Source organism: Lygodium microphyllum, chromosome 28 (assembly GCF_053477565.2).
Source record: "Lygodium microphyllum isolate KBCC chromosome 28, Lygodium_microphyllum_v1.1.10, whole genome shotgun sequence".
Lineage (NCBI taxonomy): Eukaryota > Viridiplantae > Streptophyta > Polypodiopsida > Schizaeales > Lygodiaceae > Lygodium > Lygodium microphyllum.
In genome coordinates, this window is record NC_141162.1 from 55,568,280 (window position 1) to 55,586,917 (window position 18,638).

At 43.0% G+C, this 18,638-nt stretch overlaps 1 protein-coding gene across 1 annotated transcript; it reads right to left on the reverse strand.

The window, feature by feature from the left end:
- Positions 1-1,940: 1,940 nt before the first annotated feature.
- LOC148011463 (pentatricopeptide repeat-containing protein At4g30700-like) lies at positions 1,941-4,191 on the reverse strand. Its single transcript, XM_087670373.1, has 6 exons — positions 3,975-4,191; positions 3,747-3,871; positions 3,463-3,605; positions 3,243-3,326; positions 2,588-2,645; positions 1,941-2,468 (listed from the first exon to the last, which is right to left on the reverse strand). Exons 1-6 carry the CDS (start codon positions 4,189-4,191, stop codon positions 1,941-1,943), a joined length of 1,155 nt encoding a protein of 384 aa, XP_087526499.1.
- Between the last annotated feature and the right edge of the window lie 14,447 nt (positions 4,192-18,638).

Sequence of the window (18,638 nt, forward strand, 5' to 3'; positions counted from 1 at the left end):
TTCCTGGTGCAGATTCATAACCCCCTTGGTTAGGGTTTGGCGGTTTGCGGGGGGTAGCTAGCGACATTCTTCCTTAATTATCGCTTTAGGAAATCATCCACAGCTGAAGCAACCAGCCTAACAACATTTACTAGGGAAAATATCCCTTTTGTTCCCATGGCAATCAATCATGAGAGACCCGGCCATGAAATCATCAACCACACCCCACTTGGGTTAACATCCAAAACCACATTAACAAACAGTTGAATGCACAACCTTTTGCTTCAAGGCATCGCAATCCCATTACATGCACAACCAGAATTTAACTTGGATGTATCAAAACACTTTTACAACCTTTTTAAACAACCAAGCATAACTTGGGTCAACAATCCATCATTAACAAGATCAACCTTTGTTAAAACCATTTCAACAGTTCCAAGCAACATGCTTGGCATGAATCAATTACCCTAAAGTTTACTCTCCCCCTTGGGTTAGGGCTTTGCAAGGTCGATTTAACAAGTTCCTTCTAGATCCTTTAAATGAACTAAGTGATTTCTTCTTGAGTACCTTTATTAATCCCGACTACCTATTTAGGGTAGAAGATCAACCCAATTCCTAGAGTAGCTATCTAATATCACAGGTCACCAAGTGCTAACTCACCAAGAGTACATTAACAAGATTCCAACCTGATTCGCCATAGGTTATCCAATCATTTTCATGAAAATAATGCAAACTAAGGTAATCCATTCAGTGTATAATACAAAATATCTTCTACTATTAATCGGTAGAATATTCTTCATGCAAGTGTTTGGGTCAGGCATTTCGGCATCTTATAATGCATTTTCCTTAATCAAATTTACCTATCATTTCATTGACCATAAGCGTGAAATATCTTATGATTATTACAACTATCGTAACTAGATTCATGCCTAGGTTCTTTACCTATCAAACCATGCAATATGAATTTTATTATGATCCCCTATCCTCATGAGATAAGCAAGACATCGAGGCAGTGTGTTTGCAAGGGTGGTGGCATCTTGACCCGAATCTCCGTCCATGGTTGTGGGATTCCCATTCACTTGGGAAGATCTCCGCTTTGGGGCCATCCTCAATTTATGAGACTCTCTGAGTTGTGGAGAGAAAGTCCGCAAGAACCTTGGCCAAGAGACAATGTACGAATAGGTAGCACCTATTGGGATCCGTGTATCTCATACATGAACTTTGGTAGAGAGCTTTAATGGGATGCGTCTTCTTGTGCAAGGATTGTAGAACTCTAGCACTCCAATGCCACCTGAGCATATCCTCATGATGAAGATATACTCCCAAAGGCACAAAAAGGGAGCCCGTGCGTGAATTGGGCTTAGGGGGAGGGAAGGTTGGAAAAGTTCTAGAACCTTCTCTCTCTCTCTCTCTCTTCTTCTCCTTCTTTCTCTCCCTTCTTCTCTTCTTCTCTCTCTCTTCTTCTCCTTCCCTCTCTCCCTCCTTTTTCCCCTTCTTCTTCTCCTTCTCTTCTCCCTCTTCTTCTCCTTCTCTTCTCCCTCTTCTCCTTCTCTCTCTCCCTCTTCTTCTCCTTCTCCTTCTCTTCTCTCTCCCTCTTCTCTCCTCTTTTCTTCTCTCCTTCTCTCTCTCTCTTCTTTAGCATGACGGCCCGATCATTCGTCCCCATTGCATTAAGGCTAAGCCCTTTATATAGTGTTTCAACCATGGGGGGTCACCATGTGGCCCATGCGCCATTATGGCGGTGTCGTGGAGTTCATGCAAGAGCTGCTAAACACTGGGTTCAAGATGCTGCAAGGAAAGAGGCTAACAAGAAGATCTCAATTTTTGATGCCAAAGATCACTATATTGCTTGTCAAGTGAATTACAACAAAGAAACTGCCCACAAACAAATTTTGTTCAAGTCCCTTTTTTCTTATCTCTGCATGTAACTTTTGGCCTTGCTCCAAGGCTCCTAAGCAAGCTCAAGCTTTCAAGCCACTAACAAAGGTAAAAGCATTGGGGCAAAGATCTTGCAGCTTCATCAGTTCATAAAGTGTCAGAGCTTCCTGTGCAAGCCCATGTTCAATATATGCTGTCAACAAAGCTGTACTCCATGATTCAACATCCTGCACTGGTAACTTGTTAAAGATTTCTTGTGCTTCAACAAGTGAGCCACACCTTGAGTACATTGTAACCAAAGAATTACCAATTGGAAGAACCTTGTCAAATCCTTTCTGAGCAATCTCAGTATGAAGGTTTTTACCTTCTTCTTTATTTCTCAATGCTGCACAAGCTTTCAGCAGAGCCAAGATTGTGTTGATAAAGCTCTCAAATGAAGGTAGATCAAGACCCAATTTAAAACATTCGAGTCCATCTTCTATGCCCACCAAGTGATCTGCCAGATTGTACCCCCTAACTTGGCATATGATGAGAGCTTGACATTGAGGTTTCCCTTCTATCTTGCGAGCCTCTCTGCGCAGCTCCTTCCAACCTGTATCAATGTCCTCTCTCTAAGCAGCTACCAGTCGGTTGTGTATCCAAATAATAAGCAGCATGCTTGCCTAAACAAAGAGATCTTTTCTGCAAATATTTTCCTGCACCTAGCCTCCTGCTTTTCAAGTGAGCTGACTTGTTCCTTCAGTGCTGACACCTCTGTATTCTTTGCAGCTAGGTTTCCTGTTATAGCACTGTTATTTTGTAAAACACCTAATTTTTAGCATGTTTATTCAAAAGCTGCATGGCCAAGATCTAGTCAAGCATCTTCCATAGGATATGTCACTTCCATATGTACTGTGGTTAACAGATACAAGCACAAAGAGCATCAAAGCTTATACTTGTAGACAGCTTGATCAGTCTCCATCCTGCTTTGCTGGAACATGTGTGTTGCAGTTAGCAAGGATTAATGATGCCTCATGAATGCGAATCCTGATCAAAGGGGCGAGATCCAAAGACAGAAGCCATCCCAAGAACCCTTGAAAACTCATAGGAATGGAGAGATCTGGTTTGATGAAGCAGCCTGAATACGGAACGTGATTCGTGATGTGATACCAAAAATGAAGGAAAGGGGAAAGGCCCCTGGAAAGATCGAGTGCAAGCCAGCTAGGACCTTGATTGTTGATCCTTGACGATGTTGATCCTTGACAATGCAATTAGGCTGTTGGTCTACCTACATCCTCCCCCGCACCATTTCAGTGTGATCCTTCAAAAAGTATCGCTCAGGAATTCAAGCATCATAGGTCTCATTAAAAGGGCATCTTGATCTCAAAAATCAAAATATCCTGTACTGGACTCTTTGGTTAGTCTCTGCTCCCTCGGCCTTGCTTAACAGCTCTTGCTGGCTGGATAGAGGGCTTAATTGTTCCACTGTACTGGTAGTTACCAGAGATTCTGTTCTCAACTGAACCATCCAAAGGGTTTACTCCATCCCTGATAGTATCCATGGCCCTCTCAGATAGAGATTTTGTGATACCATAAGCCTGCTAATTATCAGTTCCTTGCACAGACTTGACTTCCCCATCTATCACAGCAGCTGCCAGTCGGTCCTCCAAAAAAAAACAGGCCCCCAGGAAAAGCTCCTCCCTTCCAAGATCAGCGCGTCTTTTTTTTTTCCCAATAAACCAGACGGAAAAGCCACGACAATCACACCCCTAACAAGCACAACCAAAATAGCTAAATTTGCCTTGATAAGCATTCCTAATAAGCAACTTTGTTTCCTCTCAAAGTCGCCTGCACGTCCAAGAAGGTCTATCCTCGTGGCATAATGCTTAGAGTGAATATAAACCAAACACTTTGCTCATAGACTTGAAACACTCAACACCTTCGGTGACAAAGCCAGTGTGACTGTAAGCTGAAAGAGGAGACACAAAGGTCACTTGGTCTGAATCATAATCCGTCAACTGCATTTCCTGAACATCTGCCATGTTTGCACAACTCCCATAAGCACAAACGAGAGTATTTGCAAGGGCTATGTTCATCTCATAACCTGTAGATACATCATCAAAATTGCAGTTTCCTACAAGCCTCCAATTCTTCTATTCCACAGCAGGCTTGCAAAACAGCCACCATCAATGTAATCTCATCTTGAATTGCATGTTCCTCTTGCATATGGCGATACAATTCTGAAGATATTTTGTCTTGTCCCTGCTCTACATATGCTATGAGCATTGCATTCCACAACATAGTGTTGAGCTGGGACAAACCAGTAAAAACAGTTTCTGCTTCATTGTCCCGCATGTTACATTGGCCTTGTTCATGTGCAACCTTTGTCTTCATAGCTTAAATGTCAGCTTCTACAAAGCTTCCTTTGATTCCACTGTTTCCTGCACTTTTCTTGGAGTTCATCATTGAAATTGACAACATGATAATATTCTTTGGCATCAGTTTTTCATATTTTTCTGACACACACACAACATGCACACAAACAGAAACACACGCAAACACAAACACACAAGTGGAGTATGTACATTGGATGCGGGTACAGAAAAGGACGGAAAGATAACGCAGCAATCAAACACAATGAAACACACGTGAAAAGATAACACAGATGCACAACAAAAATGGAGGTGTTTATGGCTCGGATGCGCAGCAGCACGACAGCGGCCACTTGCTCACGACGAAAAGGGGGGGGGGGGCACTGTCCAGAAGACGAAGGGGGGGCATGTTGCAGTAGGGGGGAGAACTCCCCGCCATCTGGGGGGCTGCATGCCCCCGTAACACTACTTCACTCCCTCTCTCTCTCCCCGACGTGCTGTCGGCAGAGAGAGAGGGAGGGATAAAAAAATTTGTGTTAAAATTAATTAATTTTTTTAAAAAGGGGTATATTACAATCTATTGCACCTTAGTTGAGAAGATCCGAAAGGGTAAGGCATCCAATTGACAAGTTGACATATAATGGATTTATGGAAATGCATTATGCACACATGGTATCTTATGTGCAACATGTAGGAGCTTACTCACTTTAATGAAGTACTTTAAAGCAAGGATGGTAGAAGAAAGCCATGCATGAGGAAATGGTTACTTTGAGCAAGAATAATACTCGGGATTTAGTTGAGCTACCCATAGCAAGAAGGATTTCATCTACAAGTGGGTGTATAAGGCCAAATGAAAGACATATGGTTCATTCAAAAGACGTACACAAAGGATGGTTGCAAAAGGGTGACACACAAGCAGATGGATTGGACTATGAGGACACATCCAGTCTAGTTGCAAAGATGACTAGGTTAGATCAATTATTACCTTGGCTTCTATTTAAGGCTAGAATTATATCAAATTGATGTTAAGAATACTTTCTTAAATGGAACCTTGAAAGAGGAAGTATACATGGAACAACTATGAGGTTATGTGCACCCTAAGTATCTAGAACTTGGTGTGAAAGGATTAGTAGGTCTCTATTTAGCATGGAATTTCAATAAAGCATGTCTAATTACTCCTTGTATTTTGACATGTAAAGGATGGAATTTGATTGTTGTTATCTATGTTGATAATCTTATCATAATAGTTACTCTTTAAAGAGAGGGTGCTATAGTGAAGCATGATTTTCACAATAAGGCTAGCCTCTTCTTGATTGATCAGTCCCCCATCTCCCATTTTTGTTTCAATATTTGTATCTTCCCTCTTATCAAGGATTTCATGCTCAAAAATAACATTTGGTTGCCATTCTATCTTGCTTATTTTCTCCCTCTACTTGTGTGCCCTCTACTCATATATCAACTTGCTCCTTTGAAACTTTCTTCATAGTGTGTCAGAATTGTTGAGATATTTGCAACCACACCTACTTTAGTCCCTTTGTGAGAAGCAGTGAGGGCTCAGGACCAAAATCCCATATGCATAGTAGGAGAAAGTACCACCACTCAATTCCTATAAAGCATTGTACTTGCACTCTTTTTCTAATGCAATGATAGTACTCTTTTCTTTCCAATAAAGTGTCATGTCACTCTCAATACACAAGATTGTGTTTATGAGTCCAAGCCTCAATCTTGGAACCTAATTCACTTGTGTAACAATTTGTCCTAGTCAGGGTCAATGTCTTCATGAGTTTCTTTTTCTTCTTTCAACCTCCATAGCTTCTGCATCTACCATGCTCTAGATCCCGCGTATTTAACAAGAATCTTGCCATCAATTCCATGTCTTGTGATTATAAAGTGAATTTTAGATACTTGATATGTTAACTCTTGAAATCTTCCAAAGTACATGTGCAATAAAACTTGGACCTTGTAGCACATAGGACAGGTACTCGATAGTGTGGTAATATATTCCTACTTATGGTAGGGTCCAAGTGGGTGGGTGGAGAGCAGCACAATATATTTGAACAAAGTTTCCAATGATTATGTGATATGTAGATGATGTCTAAATGATTGGTGACAATGTGAATTTCTAGTTGAAAGAAGATTGAGGTAATTTGCAATTGAAAAATTAAAGATTATTTGCCACTCATGGTCTCTATAAAAGATGACCAACAATTGTAAATGAAACATTCCATACAAAAGAAAAGTAATGTAACCCTTTGTTGAGAGTGTCCTATGAACTCTAGCTGCTCTAGTTCTTATTTCCTATGTTTTCCATATATTTTATGTTTTCTATCCATTAGTAGTTGGGATGTGACACAATATCAAATATGTTCTATGTTTTGTAGTTTAGATGTGTAGAGATATCAAATATATTCGAGGATACCATGGTCCCCTATGATCAAGAGTGATAGTCTCTAATCTCCATAGTAGTAGCTTCTTCCATGGCTCCTTTCTTGGAAGAAAGCCCCTGACACATTGAACTTTACCACTAACACTTCGCAACACGATTAGTCACAATTAGATAAAAATCAACACGATTTTCAATAGACTGACACAAAGTAGAGAGAGAGAAAGAGAGATCTATATCATGATTTTAGGGAAACACAGGAGTGACATATAGCACATTCAAAACATGCACTCCGATGTGGAGCTCGAACCTCTCAACCACCTCCAAGTTGATATCATGTATATGAAAAGAATTGCAATCTCACTCTCAATCTTCCTCTTTCTCACAATCTCAATTGGAATCACATTCATAATCTCAATCTTAGATTCTGGAGGAAGAAGATGATGAATATGACTGCTTGCTCAATCTTTTACCAAAACAGCTTCAAGCCTCCAAAATAGGCTTTGCAAGAATGATGTGTCTTTCAAGAAAAGTGTGTACCAAAGAGGAGGAGTAGGGAGTAAGAGAAAGGTGGAGGAATAGGAGGAAGAGGAAGAGGAAGAGGAAGAAGCAAAGGGAGGAGGGAGAGAAGAGGAAGAAAAGGAGGAAGAGGAGGAGAGAGAAGAAGAAGAAATGAGGAAAGAAGAAATGAACCATCAAGGGGGGTTTGTTTTCGTTGTTTTTTTTTGCGTTTTTCTTTCTTTTATATAATGAATCATAGGTGCCCCACCTCGTCTTGCACATAAGCATGGGGTAGGGTAAAAATTTTTGAACTACCATGATTAGATGGAAGTGGGGAGAGAAAATGCAACATGATAGATCCATTGGTGCACATCACAAAGACAAGAACAGGGCATTCATGCGGTACATGGCAAAAGAAATGAAAAAACTAATTTGATCGGATGAAGAAATAGAAATAAGAAAACAAGGACACAATGATGGGGTTATGGGATGGACAACTCAAATGACACTTTCGATGGCAAAAAGAGACATTCACATGAAAAAGTACCAAAAAACACACACGAAAACACAATAAAAATTTAATAACAAAAACTATGTCTATAGGAATGGAAGGTAATAATAAGAAAAAATATCCAAATGGAGGTGAAGGACAAGGCTATCACATGAGAATATAGTTCTGATGAAAAAAGGGGGCATTCACTTGAAAAAATACCAAAAAAAGCAAAGAAAAATACACGTAAACATGCAAAAATTAATAACATCCAATTTGTGCATTGAAATGATGAGCTATGAAAATGAAAAATGTCCAAAGGAAGGGGAGAACCAAGATTATAGGATGAAACCATAATTTCAGAGTGAAAATGGCATGTTCACATTAAAACATAGATTCACATAAAATCCTTCAAAACTTGATAACGTATAAACCAAGGCTCAAAAGAGAGAGTGGTAAAAGGGAAAAACATCCACTTCAAAGGAAAAAAGGGGCTATAAGGTTAGGTTCTAGTTGCAGGAGGATAGGGAATGTGCCCATGGAAATACATCCGAAGAGAACAAAAATTATAAAAAATAAATAGCACATTAAATCATAAGTTGTGGAACACAAGATCGCAAAATGAAAAAATGTCCAATTCAAAGAGGGACAAACAATAATATGAGAATAAAGGGTAGTCCTAATGAAGCAAGGATGCATTCAAAAAGAGGAGAAAATGAGAAAAAAGACTAAATGGGAACGAGAAGACCCTATGTATGGGGTAAAACAAGACATATGGGAAAGGGACCCCAACAAGGAAAATAAGAGATGTTGCATTATTTAAAGGTCAAATAGAGATATGTTTTCATAATTATATGAAAATTAGACACACAAGGATGTGCTCCCACACTTAAAACCTTAACAAATCAATGTTGCAAATTAGTAGGGGCCTAAAACTTGTCAATCAACCAAACCCTTGCATCCCCACACTTAAGACATAACATACACATATAAACACAAGAGGTAGGCTTACAAACACTTAGCACATTGAGCTGGGGGTCAATGTGGATAATTGTTAATGTATTAGGTACCAAAGTTGACGTGACAGAGCCTACCAGGGAAGGCGGCTTTGGGACTGCATCTTCGAGAGTTTGACTAATGAGTCAGTTAATATCTACTACTACACGGTGTTACCACCTTTTTCACAACTAGCTTCTTTACGAGTATCTATCACTTTCTCTTCCTTTTCTCCCATAACAATTCTTTTTTCTTCCTCTCCAAAGGTAGTGTTACAGAAGGCCATCCATGCAAACACATTGTCGTCGCAACTGCTTCTCCGCCATAGTGTGGCTGACACTCATATCCGGGCATGGACCGAGGCACTTCAAAAAAAAAATTTTCCAGTATTCCGCATCCTCAGTGCCCCAAAGGGTGGGATTCTTCTCTCTTTCTTTCAGCCCCACTGTTGGCTTAGCCGACTTCTAAGTTGATCACCTCGTCCATTATTTTAGGGGAAAGGACTCTGCGCAGGGCATTGGGGATGAGGAAGCTGAAGTTGAAGGGCTACTTCTCTTTGTCTTGTCTCTCCTAGATTATGAGCTCCACATGAAAACTGGTCGGGAGGTCATTTGGGCATGGTGGGAGGGGTACAGATGGCTATGCCATAGGGTTAGCCCTCAATCTTTGTCTTGCTTCTTCCACCAATTTCCTCCTCTTCTCCCTTAGGGTGGTTTTTCTTTCCGCAAACGTGTCTGTTGCCCCTGCCCTTCAAAATGGGGTGAACGGGGTTGTGGTACCACTTCTTCTTCAAATTTGCCTAGGTCGATTTGCAGTTCCAGCCTCACTCCTTGGGAACTATTGCTATTGTATCTCTTCTACGAACCCCAAAGCATCAATCTCCTCGATGGTTAGGCCAGCCGATAGCAGGTACCTATGTTGTTCATCACGGCTCAGCCCAATTGCAATGGGTTGGGAGGGCATGTGTAGCCCTACTCGCAAAGCTCTGTGTGATATGCTCAGCTTCGTCTTTACCGCCTCCAAGGACTCCCCTTCCTCCGCGTGAGTGGCATCCACCAGGGTATTCAAGAAGATTCATTATTGAGTATTGAAAGCCACTTGGGCTTCCTCTGCTCTGCCTTCAGCTAGAACTCTCTTTTTCCACGAGAGCTAGGCGACGTGCCAAGGTCTTCACTCTTCGTTCATTTTGGCATGCCCACTCTTCGGCTCTCTTTTTCATTTTCTCCATACCTTCTCCCTGTCTTTGCACCAAAGCCATAAGGCTCCGCTCCTAGTCTTCCAATTCCCTGCTCATTCTCTCCTGCTTCTCTCTTTCACGGCTATGCTTTTTGGTCATGGTTTCCATTTCTCGGTGGTGTTGTTCCTCTTCTCGCTTCCTTCCTTCTTCCCCTGCGGTAAACTCTTTCATGCCCCGTTCAATCTAACTTATTTTTACTGGCCAGATACTATGTTGCATGATTAGAAGCTTATACTCTCCCTACATTTTCTCGAGCTCTTGATTTTCATCTATGAGATGTTCTCGCCACCTTTGCTCCTTTTCTTCTTTGGTTGTTAGTTCTCGTTTTAGGTCAAGGATTTCCTTTTGTTACATAGCCATTTGCCTCGTCTTTTCAAGCTAGAAGGCTGCTACCGCCTCCTTTTTCACTTCCAATTCAGCCATCGCTATCCTTCTTTCCTCCCTTGACTTCTCTAAGTGAGAGAGCAATTCATCAACATATTCATCATGGCTTGTGGGTGGCATCATAATGGTAGGGATTAGGGTGGTCGATGCTTCCATCTTTTGACATTTCGGATCTTGCTTAGACTCAGCATTTGTAGTTGGCCTTTTCTGCCCAGTGGCCATGGTCTCCCTGCTCTTTCCTTGTGCTAGTTCCTTATTGATAAAGTACTGCATCCATGCCACAAAACTGTCCACATCGGTGCTGGCCGGGATGCTTGGGGTGATAGTGGTTGCTTCATTGGCAGGCACCAAGAGGGGAAAGATGGGATGGATGGAAGCCTTACCCTTGCCTTTGATGACCATGGGCTGCATGGCTTCAGGTACTTGAGTGCTTGAGCCAGGTCTATCTTCCCTAGGCAGACTTAAACCTCCTAGACCATCGAGTTGGCTCTGTTGTTCTATGGACCAGCGAGTTGCTTTGGCCATGTCTTCCTCCTTCTGTCTCCTCAACTCCGCCTCCTCTTCCATAGCTCTTTTTTCTCTCTCTTTTTCTGTTTTCCTTGATTCCTCTACCAACTTTTCAGCTTCTTCCTTCTCCTTCTTTTTCCTCTCCGTTGCCTCTCTTAGGGATTCCCTTTTGGCTCTCTCCAGATCTTCTTTTTCCTTTTTCGTGTCGCCCTTCTGTTTCTTCTTTTGAGTTCCCTTTCTAGTGGACTTCTTTGTTTTTTTTCTTCCGGATTAAGCCTCATGCTCCTCCTTCTCTGTCTCAGTTTCTGTCTTGTCGCTTGATTGCTCGTCCTCTTGATGGGTCAGTGACCTATCTGGGGTCTCATCTGCTCCTTCATTTCCTTGTTGGGCTTCTTTTACAACCTCTTGGATTATGGCCGTCAGCACACTTTCTTCCCGATGAAGGAGGCTTTCGAGGAAGGTTTCTTCCTCTCCGTATTTTTAGAGGCTGGGGATTCTCCGCTTGCCTATCTGTTACCCAGGGCTAGTGCTTTGGCTGCTTGGTCTATTGTCTTGCGCACGTAGCCATTCCACTCCACCTCATCCAGGGTGCGGGTTGCCACATTCTCCAGTACAGGTACATTGATCCAGTGCATGAGGGAATTATAGTGTTGGCTTGAGAAAAGTGAGTGCACCAACTTTTCCTGCATGCGGATCTCAACATCAGGGATATCCTATATGCTGATGCCGTCGTTTGTCAAAACATCTTCCCTCTTCATCTTTAGCATAGTATACACGTCTCTCTTACATTTTTTCTCCACCTTAGTTTCCAACCCCAGTGCCTTCTCCACCAAGGCTTGGTTTAATGGCACCTGCACCTGTCATGCATTGTCCCCTCTTCCCATAGTCACCATTCCCCATTCTTGGTCGGGGTTGTACATTCTCAAAAATTCTGCACACTTCGTGTGGTCAGGTTCCTACGCCAACTTCTCTAGGTACTTGTAGAGGTTACATTGTTCCACTATTCTCCTTGCAGCCTGCTCCTTGGCTACCACCTTCTCAAGGTTGTGAATGCTGTAGAATTTCAGCTGACTATAAGCCTGATTTTCTAGGCTGATGACGTACTGTGTTCTCTCCTCCTCCATGAAAGGGAGTCGGTGAGTGCAATCTTACTATGACATCTTTCGTTCCTGTCATGAACCATCATTCCCATTAGTGCTTGTGAAAGAGTTATTTGCTGAAAAGAAAGGCTTCATATTTGTTGAATGAAAACATTTAAGCTCCAACATAAACTTTCCTTTCAGAATTTTCCACCCTTTAATTCAACTTTTTCATGACATTTTTCCTCACTCGCAAACTAATATGTTTCTTTTCTTCTTATATTTAAATGTCGAGTGAGGTTTTCATAGCAATGTGGCTTTTCCTCACATGTTTATGCATCTGCTTGGTTTTGATTGGTTTCAATTTGACTCACCCACCTTACCTTATCCCCTCCCCTTTTGGATTTGGAGAGAATCCTTTCTAGGATTGAAAGCTAGCATGCCCAAGGCTGTCAGCTTATGGTCGAGTGTTTATCTTCGCATGAGCCAAGCATAGAAGTCTGGATTGTACTCCAGCTAAGCATTTCGGTCCAGATTGAAGGGTCGAATACCTATGTGTGTGATGTAAGTAACGACATCTGTCAGGACGTCACCGGAATCAATGCGACTAGTAATATGTAACTCTTCCTCTATCAAGAGGTGGTCAAGGTAAGGGTTTCCTTTAATGTGCTCTTTTAGGGGTTGGTCACGAATAGTGGTTAACACCCTATACAAGGTTGGAAAGACATAAGTTGGGTCGTATTCCGATGTCTTGATGGCTCGTCGCTGCTCAGCGTTGGTCATTATTTGGCATCCCTTGAGTTCCCATTGCAAGCGAAGGGCGTACCAACTTTGTAAGAATGGGGATTTGGTTTCAGTAAGCCTTTTTAACTCCTCTAATTCTCAATTAGTGATAGTAGCAGAAGATACTCGCTTATCGTATGATGTGATGAGCCGCTGTTTGATGGCTTGCTCTGCCGATATCTCCGTGCGGAGTAGCTGAGTGGGGTGTTTTGATGAATGCGAATTCCAGTGTGTCTCATGAACAAGGCATTGTACGAATTTATGTCGCAAAGGGCTCTTGCAAGAGGTCCAAGTCCAAGTGGTTGTAACTCAGAGCCAGTGACATGAATGTGGCATCTAAGTATCTGAGGCAAGCAATGACGTCATCCCCCATGTGTTTGGCTAGATCCGCGGCCAATGACAAGAATGATTTCCGCTCATAGGAGGGTCTAAGGCTTGCAGGTGGTTGAGGTTTGAGAGAACTAGAGAGTTGGGCAGCAGATAGTTGCAGGCTTGATTGTTCTTGAGATTGCAGTTGGGTCGCTTGCCCAGTGGGCTCAGATGACTCGACTGCGGTTAGGACATCCCTACTTGGGGATGTGGCCTCCTGAGTCTTGATTAAGTTGCGTGAGATTGGTATGGGAACAGCAGGCTGTGAAGTTAGGGCCGATAGACGTGGTCGGTCTGCATGTGCATAATTAGTTGCGAGTCAACGTGCTTGGTGACTCGAGTCTTTTGTGGCGTTAGTAGGCCTTGACCCGTCGCATGGTGGGATATGGTTACACATGGGGGTGGCACTTGATTGGTGCTCTTCGCTACTTTAGACTTAGGGATCCATATCCAGGCATTACCCTCATAATAACTTTGTGCTTGCAATAGGGTCTTAGGAACCCATCGTGGCTTGACCACCCGTCATTGTATGTAGCTTTGTTTTGGCCTTCTAGGTTTTGAGGTTGTGTTGTTAGCCATGCAAAGGCATGGCCGATTGCTTTTGGGTGGTAGGTTCTAACATTTAGGCGCCCACCTTAAGTGATTTTCATGGGCATTGACCTTGGTTTCAGTCGGTTGCTGGCATCGAGGCTTGGGAGGGAATAACAAATCACAACCCTCCTCCTTGGACTTAGCTGAATGCATATTTACCAGTGGTGTTGTGGGTCTGGTGGGAGTCGCACAACCCTTGCTAAAAGCCGCCACTATGCGAACATTGCCAATGGCTAAGTGGATACATTGCGACTCATAATGGACATTGCAATGAGCTTGCTTTTTAAAGGTTTGACCTAGTAGAGATTTGGTGCCTGCATTTTCAGTGTTCGAAAACACATAAAATGTCATTGGTACGCTCACAGACTCAATAGAAATAGTGACCCTACATTTTCGTAGGAGTGCGTGTGAGGGCCCCCCATATGGGCTCAGTTTGGCGGTAGTGGGTTGTAGTTGTGATTTTTCAATATATGGGTCCAATGATCGTGGGTTAAGACATTGAAGTCTACTCCCTCATGGACTAAAGTGTTGACAATGAAGGTTTGCTTGGCAGTGATTGTTATGCAGAGGTAGGCAGGTTCTACAATTTTCTCATTTTCCTCATCAATATTCGTGACTGTGGCTACCCGTACTCTGACCGATGGTTCTAACATAGGTGGTTTATGCAAGGGGTGTGTGGGGGGATAATACTTCTTGATGCAACTACCATTGAAGAAGCCTACACCCTCACCTTCCGAAATCTCGAGTTTGATATTACCGATTCGGCTAATGACACAAACCTTGAAGGGGCCTAGACCTTTAAACTTCATTTTCTATTTATGCCCTTTAACGGAGTATAGGAGCACTAAGTCACCTTGTTCGAAGTTGCGCTACTTGACATGCTTGTCAAACGTGCCTTTGTGTCGTGTTTTCTTGCATATGAGCACATGTGTACCTACAAGGTGAGTTTCTGAGAGGCGGTTGAGTTCAATTAGACGTTTCGTCCATGCCTCCTTCCCTTCCCATCTTTTGTGAAGTGTGATTCTCAGGCTAGGAACAAAGAACTCTACAGGCAGAATTGCTTCAGTTCCATAGGTCAACCTAAAAGGTGTCTGGCCTACAGCCATTTTGTAGGTTGTGCGATAAGCCCACAAGGCTGCCATCAGCTTGTTATCCCAGTTGCTACACGAAGTAGAGACCACCTTGGTCAGGATGTTTACTAGAATTTTACTCGTGGATTCCACCTGGCCATTTTCTTGAGGGTATTATAGCGAGGATTTTTTATGGATAATTAGAAAGGTGGATAGAAGATGCACGATCACTTCATTAATGAAGTGTGTGCCTTGGTCCCTAACCAATTCAATGGGGCAGCCGAATCATGAGATTACCTACTCCCATAGAAACTTGGTAGTCGTTCTCACATCATTCTTTTGTGTAGCCCATGCTTTTGCCCATTTTGTTAGATAGTCACTGGCTACAATGATATACTTGGCTTGAGTATATTGTGCCGCAGGATTAATGGGTCCTATGAAGTCAATTCCCCATTTCTCGAAGGGTTGTCATGCAATTACTAGGGTTAGCTACATTTGATCATTGCAAATCTAGACCTTTGTCCGTTGACACTCGTCCCATTGCTTAACAAACCGCGCTGCATCATGGAAAAGTGTGGGCCACCACAGTTGAGATTGCAACACCTTGCAGAGTGTTGTTTCTTCGCTAAAGTGTCCTCTCGCGATTCCACTGTGTGCTTCTGAGAGCACTTCTTGCATCTTGTATTCGCATACACATTTGTGCAACAAGTCATCTTGCCCTAGCCTATACAGCTGACCTGCTATCACAACTGATAGGGCTGGATCTTAAGGATGAGCCGTCTAAGTCAAGCTTTCTCAATTGCTCGTTTAGGTAGTCCATTCTCAAGCACGTGGACTATGTCATCTACCCAATATGGCGTCAAGTCGGCTCAAAATAGAATCTCTCACTCGACAAGCTAAACAAGTGCGCATCTGGCAAATCATCTACGATGCCTTGTCCAGCGGCCTCTCCCAGACATGTGGTCGGCCATGTAGTGTTGTTTCCCTTTTCATACAACCACGGAGAAGTCAAATTCTAAAAGCAAAGAGAGCCATCGAGCTATGCAGCCTATAGCATAAGGTTTGTTTACTAAATATAGCAAGGCTTGATTATCCATAAAGAAGGTGAAAGGAGTGGCCAACAAATAATGCCAAAAAAATTTCACAGTAAGCATCATGGCCAAACCTTCTCTTTCTGTTGTCAAATAGTTCATCTCAATCTCAGTGAGTTGTCTGCTGAAAGCTCATTGGATAGTCGAGATTATGTTTGCCCAATTGGCACAACACTACCCCTACAGCAAATTTCAAAGGAACAGCATGCACGTGGAAGGCAATGGTCGCAATCTCGGGCTCGTAGAATCGGTGCTATGGTCAAGGCTTTTTTTAGTTTCTCATATGCATGTTGACACTCTTCAGTCCATTTAAATATAATCAATAGTTTGTACAAAGGTCTAGCAATCAATGCATAATTCAACACAAACCATCGATAATACCCCATATGGCCTAATAAGCATTACACTCCCTTATAGTTGGTCGGGGGTGGAAGATCAATAATGACCCTGACTTTTGAAAAGTCCGTGGTAATGCCATTTTTCGGCACCATGTGCCCTAGTATACATCCTTGCTTTACCTAGAATTGGCACTTTAAGGGGTTCAAAGAGAGGCGATATAGGCGACACCATTCAAAGACCACTTGGAGTCTGTCTAAATGTTCTCTCTAGGTCAAGTGAACACACAAGTCATCTAGGAAGACCTCCAACTCTTTCCTGAGCATGTCTTTAAGTATAGTGCACATAAGGCGTTGAAAGGTGGCTGGAGCATTTGTCAACCCGAAGGGCATGGCTCTATAGGCAAAGACACCCCACTCAGTAGTGAATGCAATCTTATGCCTATCGTCAGGATGCACCTACTTTTAATTGTATCCAGAGAAGCAATCCAGAAAATTGTAGCCTCCTTGCTCACCACTCTCTTGAGCATGTGCTCGGTGTACAGAAATGGGTAGTTGTCCCTCTTCGTTGGAGCATTTACCTTCTTATAATTGATGCATACCCTTATCTTACCGTTCTTTTTCGTTACAATGACTATGGACGATACCCAGTTTGTGTGCTCAATTTCGTAGATGAATCTCGCTCTCATCAGCTTGTTGATCTCTTCATTGACCGCATGAGCGTATTTTGGATTCATGGGGTACGGTCACTGCTTGGCCAACATTGCATTTGGCATCATGGGTATGTTGTGAGTTACTACACTTGGATCTACCCCCTTGAGTTCTTCTAAGGACCATGCGAATACGTCTATATACTCTCATAAGAGGGCAATGAGTCGTGTCTCCTCCTCCGTCAGGTCAACGGCAATAAAGACAGGTCGAGGTGTCTTCCCATCCAGGGCTAGGTTCATCTCCTTGACCTTGGCAGGCCCCTCAATGGGTTCAATTATTTGTCTTTGGCATTTAGCACCTAGTAGGATCACTACCCTATCGCCCTTTTTGAATCTTGTAAATCTCTTGGGGAGGTCATGTGGTTTCCGTTGTCTGTTCACTCTTGTGTCCTTAGACACATCTACCCTTTCTTCTTTTAAGCATATGCTCCTCCTCAGGTGGATGGGCACGTCTAGTCTTGGGATTCCTCGGCATTTTCAAGTCGCTTTCTAAGCTCACTTCTGACTCGAAATCAAATTCTTCGTCTTTGCTAGGTGAGGTAGTCTCCCCCGGTGGTCGCAGCTGAGAGGGTGACTCTATTCTAAGCATTGGTGTGTTACCTAGTTGGGTTAGGCCTTCTTGTTCCAGATCTGTGGCTCTTACACATTCCAACCAAGCGCGGTCACAATCCACGCACATGACCCCTTGTTGTATCCTGAAGGTGTTCTTTCTCTTCGGCCTGGATTCTGCAAGTATATGTTCTATCACTCATCCTTCGGTGTCATATTCTATGGTATCTACCTCGTCCTCACCCTCATCATTGAAGTAGCGGTGGTCCTTGTATTCGTCATTGGAAGCATCTTCATCTGACTGCTCGTCATCTCCTAGGTCTTGGTATGTCTTGTGTGTTTGATCGAGGACTAGGGCCCAATTGTACGTGAGGTTTAGGTCATGCACCCTAGCCCATTTCCATTTTGGTTCATTTAAGAGATCTTGGAGTGTCTTGAAGTTTGCTGCTAGATTGCTTATTAGTCAAATACTCTAAAACCCCCTGGAGCTCCCTCTAATTGGTTGGCACTTGAAAAGTGACAAGGTTGCGTCTTCCGCGAAGGTTTCCTACCATCATGCAGATTGGTACTAAGGGTGCACTCTTGGGCTCGTCAATCATCTTAAGGGCCTGTTCGTACTCCTCGTCATCCGAGAATGGTGGATCGATGGTAGGAAGGGCATGCATCCAGTCTTGCTCATCTTCATGACATGGGGTATACTTAGTTAGGGGCCCATAGGATTTCCTGATCTAGCTATCACCCTTGAGCACCACGGAGATGGCATCGAGGTCAACTGGTGCAGTTTTCCAAGAGTCCATTTCTACCCTCACGGATTTTGTTCTATTTCCTAGGAAGATGAGACCATTCCCCCAATCTTCTATCACTTTGGCATTTCTCGTCCAGGGTCAATCCAATAGGACATCTTAGTCCACTCCCTTCATGACTATAAAGTCAACCGAGAATTGGATTTCGAAAATTTTTACCAACCAGTTTTTTAGCACCCCAAATGGCTTCACTTTCATTTTGTTAGCTAATGTGATGTTGAGCCTAACCGTCTCAACAGGTGGGTTGCCCCAAGTCAGGAGCACTACATGGCTCAGTATAATGACTCCTACCCCCTGTGTCTACAATCCCTTTCCTTGTTGTGTCGCCTAGGGCTGAGACCGGTAGTAAGAGTGTGTGCTTCTTAGTGCCTTCCCAAAAAGCATTAATGTGCAAGGACTTGGGTATGGAGAGTAATGTCAAACTCAGTATTTGCGTCTCTACATCATGTTCTTCTAGGTCTGCAGAGCAGCTTGCTCTTGTGACCCTTCAACTCACTGCTTCAAGTCCTGCCATAGACTTGAATGCTACCTAAGCAGATCTCCCAGGTTTAC

Excerpts from the sequence above, each read along its gene's own strand:
- LOC148011463 (XM_087670373.1), bottom strand. The coding sequence starts at position 4,191 with ATGCGGGACAATGAAGCAGAAACTGTTTTTACTGGTTTGTCCCAGCTC. Across the intron at positions 3,327-3,462 it reads GTGATAGATGGGGAAGTCAA|TACAGTGGAACAATTAAGCC; the intron begins GTCTGTGCAAGG and ends GGTAACTACCAG. Across the intron at positions 2,469-2,587 it reads TGTCAGCACTGAAGGAACAA|AGAGAGGACATTGATACAGG; the intron begins GTCAGCTCACTT and ends GTAGCTGCTTAG.